The following is a 9,472-nucleotide window of genomic DNA, read 5'->3' on the forward strand; positions in this document are numbered from 1 at the left end:
GGTTGGGCCCCCGCCCCCCGCTTTTTTTTTTTTTTTTTTTGAGAGTCTCACTCTGTTGCCCAGGCTGGAGTGCAGTGGCACGACCTTGGCTCACTACAACCTCCACCTCCCAGGCTCAAGCAATTCTGCCTCAGCCTCCTGAGTAGCTGGGATTACAGGCACCCGCCACCATGCTTGGGTAATTTTCGTATTTTTAGTAGAGATGGGGTTTTGTCATGTTGGCCAGGCTGGTCTCGAACGCCTGACCTCAAGTGATCTGCCCGCCTTGGCCTCCCAAAGTGCTGGGATTACAGGTGTGAGCCACCGCGCCCAGTCTGTTACTTTTTAAAAATTAGCATTTCATCTTCCAAGATTTCTGTTGTAGTTAGGATCTTTTCTTCAGCAGATTTTCTGACCTGCGGTTGCAAAATGAAATTTGGGGATCTCTCTGTCCTTCTCTGTGTGGCGTCCACCTGGCTCCGAGCATCCCAGCTCCTCACCGGCCTCACTGTCCCTCTCTGTCCCTCACTGTCCCTCTCTGTCCCTCTCGCTCCGAGTGTCCCAGCACCTCCATGTCTTCACTGTCTGTCTCTGAGTGGCGTCCACCTCATGCCCCCTGGGCTGGTACCGCCCTTTTCCTCTCTGCCTCCCTGTGGGGTCCACAGTAGCGAACGGTGGGCTCTCCCCCTCATCCCGCCTTCCCAGCCAGAGGCAGCCTGGGCTGAGGCTGGGTCAGTTCTGTCTCCAAGGCCCTCGGCTTCATGGATGAGGCAAGTGAGTGGGACTGAGAGTGAAGGACCCGTGACCCATGAGAGACGGTGCTGTGCTGGGGTTGCAGGCCGCCGTGTTGATAGAGTGAGGGCCTCCATGCCAGATGAGGGACCTCTGGGAGCCCCTTCACCTCACTCCCCGGATGCGGGCGGTCCTCTGCGGTGGGCCGAGGTGGAGGCACACACTGCCCGCCAGGCTTGGGCTCTTGCTGCTGTCTCCGTCCTTACCATGTCCCTCGCCCTGCCTGCAGCTGAGCACAGGCAGATGTGGGTGGAATCTGAGACCAGAGACAGTTGGGCTGGAGGGGGTGGCCCCGTCTCAGCTGCCGCCGGAGGCCAGAAGGCCACCAGGACACAGACTTACGGCAGAAGGACGGAGACCCCAGCGCGTGTCGGGTGGGTATGGCCTCTCGGGACATGCCTGTGGGAGGTGCCGTGGGGTCTCTGAGGGGAGCTGAGGCCATGGGCTGGCCCTTTCTGCTGTCCATGGGCAGTCAGAGGACTGACCCAGGTGGGGCGCTGATAGCAGGTGCCCAGACCTGTGGGCATGCAGGTCGCCACAGCACGTGGGGTCTGGTCTGGGCGGCCGGGCTCTTCTATGCTCAGTGCTGCGGGGTCTGATGTTGCTGGCAGGTGTGGGACGGCCTTGGAGACAAGCCGTGTGAGCTTTGTGACCCAGGCCCCAAGAGGAGAGCCGGCCGTGGGAGAGACCCACTCGGGGGCGTTGTGAAGACCACGTGTCACAGACTTCCTGCCCGGAGGCCGGGTGTCCCCTGCCAGCATCCACTGCCTGACATCCACTGCTGGCGTCCACTGCCCAGCATCCGCTGCCCGGTGTCCCCTGCCCGGTGTCTGCTGCTGGGGTCAGCCTCAGTTCCTGGGGCTTCTGTGCCCCCAACCCTGTGGATAAAAAGCCCCCTGTGTTTCTCACCCCTGCTTTATGGTAGAGTGTCGGGAGTAACAGAGCCTTTGGTGCCATCCACTCCACAGCCCACAGTTTCCTGGAGTGCGTCTGTGTCTCAAGGCGAAGGCAGCCCCGTTAGCTGGGTGCAATTTGGAGGAAGTGGCGTCCCTGTGTTCTGCCCGTCCTGTGTTCCCGCAACCATCCGTCCTCCCGTCGGCCGGCACAGGGGTGTCGGCTGGGGAACTGTCCTGGGGACAGGTGGTGGAGCCGTCCTGGCCGCCTCTGCCTGGGCACCCTCAGGCCGACCCCACAGAGTTCCTGAGACCTCCCAGGCACGTTTTGGGGAGGGTAGCTGGGGGGGAAGCCAGTGCAGGCACCGGGCACCGGTGCTGGGCAGGGGTCACGATTCAGCTCTTGAATGTGAATCCACGTTCGGGGCATTGTGGGACTTTTATTCTTGAGCTTGAGTTTCTTTTATGTGTCCTCCTGATACACAGCTGCCCCGCTCTGCCCCAACCCACACGCTTCCAGGAGACTGGTCTGGGGTCAGGGGTCAGCCTCCTGGCCAGGGCCATCTGTCTCAGCGTCCCAGACCTGCCTCTCTGCAGGTCCCAGGCATTGGTGCGCCGCTGAGGAACTTGGTGAACTCAGTGAACTTGGGCCTGGGTGTGGAGGTGGGGGCCAGAGTCCACCCGCGGAGCTCCGGCCGAACGTCCACGCTGGGGACCAAAGGCCTCCAGAAGCCACCGCAGGAGGAGGCGACCTCAGGGAGGGCTGGCTGGGGCTTCTGGGGCCGGACAGCGGGTCTGGGAGGTCCCTCGGTGTCAGCTCCAGGCCCCACCCACCTTTCTCGGACCCCATGCCCCTGCGTGGTATCCCTGAGTTGGGGTGCGTGGGGTGCTGTGTACTGAGCGGGGTGTGTCCCCCAGGTCCCTCCCAGGTACCCTGTCCTCTCACTGCTGAGCCCCGGAGCTCACAGAACTCGCTTGTCTTCTTCGTTCAGACAGAAGCCGCCCCTGGACATCCTGTTTTTCTTCTGTTGTACGAACAGGAAGCCAGCGATTGTGTGAGATGAGTGTCAGCATGGCCGTGTCCGAGCCCGGCATGGCAGAGACTTGTCCAGCTATACCTGCCGCAGGTCCCTCCAGCTCTGGCCTGAGAGACTCGGGGCTCCCCAGTCGCATGGGCTGTGAGCACCAGGTGTGCACGGCTGGCCCTGGAACGGCCGGGGCGGGCACCGTGAAGTGTCCATCGTGCACCAGCCGTGGCCTGGAAGGAGACCCAGGCGGTCACTGCCCTGGGACTCAGTGTCAAGGCCACAGTGAAGTGACGGGGGCAGAAGGGCAGGGGCCAGGTGCCAGGCAGGGAGCAGTGGCTGGGGGCCAAGCACAGAGCAGGGGCGCTGAGGGGCCAGGCAGAGATCAGGGGCACTGAGGGGGCTCCCAGGCAGGCTACTAGGTGCTCAGGAAGCAGCCTCAGGCCCAAGGGGCAGGGTCCGGGTCACTTGGAGGATGGAAGCTGGGAGGGTGTGGTGGGCCCTGGCTTTGACTTTTAAGGCCAGGGGGCCACAGTGGCCCGCCCCATGTTTCTGTAGGATCCTAGGGCTGTGCTGTGCTGTGCTGTGGGGCTAGGCGTTGTCTGTGGGCACAGTGTGGAGGCAGGGAGGCCCCTGGGAAGCCGGAGTGGCCCAGGTCGGTGGGAGGTGGGAGGGGAGACCCTGGGCAGACCCTGCCCTCCTGGAGGACAGAACCAACAGGACCTGAGCAGGGGTGAAGACCAGCAGCACTGACTGGGGAGGGGAGAGGGCTGATATCACCAGCTTCCCACCTGGAAAGGCGGATCTCGATTTGGTAAAACTTAAAGAGAATACTAAGGACACCCTGCTTATTGAAAGATGGACTGATTGACAGGTTCTCACTCTGTCCCCCAGGCTGGAGGGCAGTGGCACAATCGGGGTTCACTGCAGCCTCAACCTCCCAGGCTCCAGCCATGCTCCCACCCCAGCCTCCCGAGTGGCTGGGACCTCAGGCGCGCCACCATACCCAGCTACTTTTATTTATGTATTTGGGTAGAGATAGGGTCTTGCTGTATTGCCCAGGCTGGTCTCAAACTCCAGGGCTCAAGCAAACTACCCCCCTCAGCCTCCCAATGTGCTGGGATGACAGGCGTGAGCCACCGCACCCAGCTTCACCTGCCTTTAAAAACGTGAAATACACATGATATGAAATTTACCATTTTAACCACTTTCCTGTGTACATTCAGTGACATTTAAGTGCATTCACGTGGCTACAGAGCCGCCATCACCATCCACCTGCAGAACTTTCTCATCTCACGCATCTGAAGCTCTGCTTTAAAAGAAAATCTGGGGTGGGCGTGGTGGCTCACGCCTGTCATCCCAGGACTTTGGAAGGCTGAGGTGGACGGACCAATTGAGCTCAGGAGTTTGAGACCAGCCTGGCCAACATGGTAAAAACCTGTCTCTACTGAAAATACAAAAATTAGCCGGGTGTGGTGGTGGCCAGCGCCTATAATCCCAGCTGCTCAGGAGGCTGAGGCAGGAGAAGCACTTGAACTCGGGAGGCGGAGGTTGCAGTGAGCCGAGATCACTCCACTGCACTCCAGCCTGGGCAACAGAGTGAGACTCCATCTCTAAATAAAATATTAAATAACATAAAATAAAAGTCTGTTTTGTTTATTGTGAAGTACAGTCCACATGTAGGAAGGAACACAGAACACACGATGCGGGCTTGGCACATGATCGTGAACACACCACAACATACTCTGCCCGGCCCTGCCCAGCCCCACCAGGCCCTATTCCCCGGCCCCATCCCCAGCCATGCCCAGCACCCAGAACGCAGGGCCGGTCACTGCCTGCCATGGCCACGTGGTGGGGTACGTCCTGCCCGCCTGGGCATCATCCCGGGGCTGATCCACTTGCTCCGTCCTCCTACAGTGGACATTTGGGTGTTCTCAGCCTCTGTGTCTGGGACACTGTGTGCGATGGTGGGACGGTTCTGAGTGCAGATGGGAACACTGGCCCCGTGCCATCCAGGCCCAGGTGGCTGCAGAGCCGCAGTGGTGGAGCCCGGGTGCCCACGATGTTTTATGGGTTTTTTGTTTGTGTGTTTGTTTGTTTGAGATGAAGTCTCGCTCTGTCATCCAGGCTGGAGTGCAGTGGTGAGATCTCTGCTCACTGCAAGCTCCGCCTCCCAGGTTCACGCCATTCTCCTGCCTCAACCGAGGCAATCCCGAGTAGCTGGGATTACAGGCGCCTGCCACCACGCCCAGCTAATTTTTGTATTTTGTAGTAGAGATGGTGTCTCACCACATTGGCCAAGCTGGTCTCGAACTCCTGACCTCAAATGATCCACCCGCCTCGGCCTCCCAAAGTGCTGGGATGACAGCCGACTGGGTTTTGTTTTGCATGAGCTGCTTTTGTTAGATTTCTCCTGGGAAATCTGACATTGCTGATGCTGTTCTAAGTGATTTTTGAAATGGCCATTTCTGTTTGTTGCTGATTTTCTCACTTTGGCTTGTGCTGAGCATTGATGCCGAACCCATTGGTTAATTCTAACAGCGTAGTTTTCATCCTTCGTGGCTTTCTGCATAATCACGTTGTTGATGGATCCTGATGTTTCTGTTTCCCTTCTGCATTGGATGCCACCTGCGTGGGACAGCTCCAGGCCGGGCTGTGGCATCCTCACACGCTGCCCTGAGCACCACGCCTCACACTCGCGCGTGGCTTTTACCCAGTTCAGGGCAAGTTACTTCTTAAATCGTGAGCTGAACTGAATTTTGGAACACTTGCTCTGTGTCTACCGAAAGGGCCTCGTGGTTCTCTCCTCCATTCCGGTGCTGGGCTGAATCACACCCTTGGGCTATTGAGTTGTCAGCCTGGCTCTCCCGGGTGACCCCCATCCCGCACGCTCCTCTGGCGTGTGTGGCAAAATCCAGCTGCTGGGATCTGATCTGATCTCACGTGAGTCCTCAGCCTCCCTCGCATCCCTTCCCTGTTCCCGTCCTGCCCTCCAGGGGGACACGGCAGCTTCCATGACCCCCAGGTCCGGGGGGAGTTCACTGCAGAATCCACCCAGGCTCCTGCCCCCAGGCCTCCCCTGTGGAGTCCCTGCTGGCAGCCGCCCCTCCCTGGCCTCCGACCCCGACCCCACCACATGACCAGACCCGGGTGGGTCCCCGCTCCCCTGGGTGGGGTTAGGGCACCACCGGCCTCCAGGCCAAGCCATGCAGCCCCCAGGTTCTGTCTGGAAACCTCCCTCGGGACTCACTCTGGTGGCTCTGTCTGTGGGCCAGCATCTTCAGTCAGCACTTTTGCTGCAGAGCTTGCACAGTGAGGTGGGGGCCTCCCAGGCGGGGCTGGAGGGAGGGGGCGGTGCAGGAGGGCCGGGGACCGAGACCTAAAGAGGGCAGGGGCTTGGGGTCCTCATGGTGCCAGGACTGTGGTGCAGGGTTTGGGCGAGAAGATGTTGATGAGGTTGCCCAGGGCGCCGGGTGGAAGAGGTAGAGGCTCAGGCCCACGAGGGCTGCTCTGTGACTGCAGCTGAAAGATGAGGCTCAGCTCCCAGGGCTGAGCGTGGAAGTGCTGCCGGGCAGACTCAGCTGGTTGGGTGGCTACGGGCCACAGGGAAGGGACAGGGGTGAGCCTGGGCCAGAGTGGGTGCCGCCGCACCTGGCGGGTATGTGTGTGCCGGACAGAGGTGGGGGAGGGCTCCCGGCCCCCAGGTCCAGAGGAGCCCCAGGCGTTGTGGGTCAGTGGGAAGGACTTCCTGGCTGGCTATGCGGCAGTTCCTGCACCTGCCTCTCCCACGGCTGTTATCTTGTCTCCACAGGCCAGGACCCCCTCCTGCTCCTGCAGGCCCTGCAGACCCTGTGGTCCACGCGGGAGCGGCAGCAGGTGAGTGGACGTGGCTGTCACGGGGGGCCGAGTCACAGCTGGCAGAACTGACTGTTGGGCAGAGACTGGCCTAACAGGAGGCCTCCCTGTTCGGGAAGCTGCACAGCTCCCCACGGCCACAAGGTCCTGCGGCAGTGGCTGCCCCAGACTACATCCAGGGTGGCCTGTGTGGGGCAGGGGGTGGTCTTCCTCAAGGCCCCAGGGTGCTAAAGGCCCTGCCTGGCCCCAGCAGCTCCTCTGAGGTCACCTCTGGGAGGTACAGGGTCCACTCATCTGCAGCGACACAGCTGTCACCAGCACTGCCAGGCCTGAGGCCCCGTCCTGCCACTGCCAGGGCACCCAGGCCCGGGGTGGCCACTGGGGCAGGTGTCCAGGTGTCCAGGACAGGGAGGCCTTAGGAAGGGGTGGGACTTGAGCAGGGCAGGAGGCTGGGTGGGAGAGGCTGGGGGAGAGGCTGCAGAGGGAGGGCCGGCCACCCGTGGGGGCAGACGCGGATTCCAGTTCCTTTGTGGCAATGGCCTGTGCACAGGAGNTGTGGTCCACGCGGGAGCGGCAGCAGGCGAGTGGACGTGGCTGTCACGGGGGGCCGTGTCACAGCCCGGCGAACTGACTGTTGGGCAGAGACTGGCCTAACAGGAGGCCTCCCTGTTCGGGAAGCTGCACAGCTCCCCACGGCCACAAGGTCCTGCGGCAGTGGCTGCCCCAGACTACATCCAGGGTGGCCTGTGTGGGGCAGGGGTGGTCTTCCTCAAGGCCCCAGGGTGCTAAAGGCCCTGCCTGGCCCCAGCAGCTCCTCTGAGGTCACCTCTGGGAGGTACAGGGTCCACTCATCTGCAGCGACACAGCTGTCACCAGCACTGCCAGGCCTGAGGCCCCGTCCTGCCACTGCCAGGGCACCCAGGCCCGGGGTGGCCACTGGGGCAGGTGTCCAGGTGTCCAGGACAGGGAGGCCTTAGGAAGGGGTGGGACTTGAGCAGGGCAGGAGGCTGGGTGGGAGAGGCTGGGGGAGAGGCTGCAGAGGGAGGGCCGGCCACCCGTGGGGGCAGACGCGGATTCCAGTTCCTTTGTGGCAATGGCCTGTGCACAGGAGGCTACCAAGTCCTGAGTGCCGCGTCTGCTGGCCCAAGGTTGCTCCTGCAGGTTCAGGGGACGCCCTCCGACCCCAGCCCAACTCCTGAGTGCCACATCCCCTGACCCGAGGTCACCCCTGCAGGCCCAGGGGACACCCTCCAACCCCAGCCCTGGCGCTGCCTGCTCCTGCGTCTGCCGCCCTCCTGCACCCGCCTCTGCCAGCTTTTGTTTGTCCGTCAGCTTGGTGGCTTCTTGGGCCTCCAGCGTGTGAATCTCTGTCCTTGCCTTTGAGATTTCCCTCTGTTCCGTTTCCAGGCTCTCTTGTGGGACCTTCGTCTGTGATGCTCAGTCTCCCTCGCTCTCTGGCAGCTGTGTGTGTGGTGTGAGCCTCCCCGGGTCCCACCCTCCGCCCCCCCGACGTGTCTGAGTTGTGGAATTCCACCGTCCTTTCCTCCCTATGTCCTGACGTTCATGCTGGCGTCTCCTTTGAGCAGCGCTTGTTTCTACACAGACAGGACTGCAAACTGCTTCAGGCCCCGCTGACAGTCATGAGGCCGTCGTGCATTTCATCGTCAGGAGGAACCTGTGCCTGTGCCCTCGCCGCCTCCCCGCGCCCTCGCTGCCTCCCCATGCCCTCGCCTCCTCCTCACGCCCTCACCGCCCCCGCGCGCCCTCGCCGCCTCCCCGTGCCCTCGCCGCCTACCCACGCCCTCGCCTCCTCCTCGGGCTCTCACCTCCTCCTCGCGCTCTCACCTCCTCCTCGCGCTGTCACCTCCTTCTCACGCTCTCACCTCCTCCTCGTGCTCTTACTGCTCCTCTGTGCCCTCACCTCCTCCCCGCGCCCTCGCCTCCTCCTCGTGCTCTCACCTCCTCCTGGCACCTCCATCACATTCCCAGGTTCCAGCAAGTTGGCAAATGCCACCTGCCCAGGGGCCCTGGGCGGGCCAGGAACCTTGAAGATGGGGTCCTTGGGGGTCCTGGGTACTGAAGAGAAACCCAAACCTAGAGCTGGCTGCACGTGGAGGTCCTGGAGACCCCCATATGGTGGCATAGACACCAGGTGCCCCCACAGGAGGGAGATGGAGACCAGGATTTTGGAGAACTCCTTGGGGCAGTCTGCAATATAAACGGGGGAAATAGGACTGTTGGTGGTCTGGGAGGGCTGTGGGTGTTCCTCTAAAATGAGAGGGGAGCCAGCATGCTGGGTGGGTGAGAGCAATCTGGGAGAGGGGCAGGAGGAGGAGGCAGGGCTGGAACAGGGCTAGGGCCTGGAGTAGATGCAGTCCCAGAGTGGGGCTCCCCTGGTACACTGGACCCTACCCAGCCCCACTGCCCAGCAGCCTGTGATGGGGCAGTCCTGTCTTTTGTTTTGTTTTGTTTTTTTGTGAGACAGAGTCTTGCTCTGTCACCCAGACTGGAGTGCAGTGGCGTGATCTCGGCTCACTGTAATCTCCGCCTCCCAGATTCAAGTGATTCTCTTGCCTCAACCTCCTAAGTAGCTGGGATTACAGGTGTGCAACACCACGCCTGGCTATTTTTGTTTTTCTAGTAGAGACAGGGTTTTGCCATGTTGGCCAGGCTGATCTTGAACTCTTGACCTCAAGCAATCTGCCTGCCTCAGCTTCCCAAAGTTGTCCTGTTCTAACAGGGTGGTCCTGTTCTAACAGCCCCTCAGGGGGCCTTCTGGTACTGCTGAGCCCATGGGATCCCCCCCCACCCCCACCACTGAAGCTGTGAGTGGAGCCAACAGCTCAGTGCAGGGGATGCCAGCCAGCAGCGGGGAAGAGGGATACTGGTGGGTGGGATTGGGGGGGATGCCTGGAGGGGGTTGGGGTG

The 9,472-nt window shown here is 61.4% G+C and overlaps 1 protein-coding gene across 1 annotated transcript in view; it reads left to right on the top strand.

The window, feature by feature from the left end:
* The window catches only part of EXD3 (exonuclease 3'-5' domain containing 3), a 128,538-nt gene that overhangs the window by 34,314 nt on the left and 84,752 nt on the right, over positions 1–9,472 (top strand). The window contains exon 3 of the mRNA XM_017893121.1: positions 6,501–6,565. Within this exon, the coding sequence (XP_017748610.1) occupies positions 6,501–6,565 (65 nt within the window). The remainder of the gene's footprint in view (positions 1–6,500; positions 6,566–9,472) is intronic.

This window comes from Rhinopithecus bieti, unplaced genomic scaffold (genome assembly GCF_001698545.2).
Source record: "Rhinopithecus bieti isolate Rb0 unplaced genomic scaffold, ASM169854v2 scaffold_23276, whole genome shotgun sequence".
Lineage (NCBI taxonomy): Eukaryota > Metazoa > Chordata > Mammalia > Primates > Cercopithecidae > Rhinopithecus > Rhinopithecus bieti.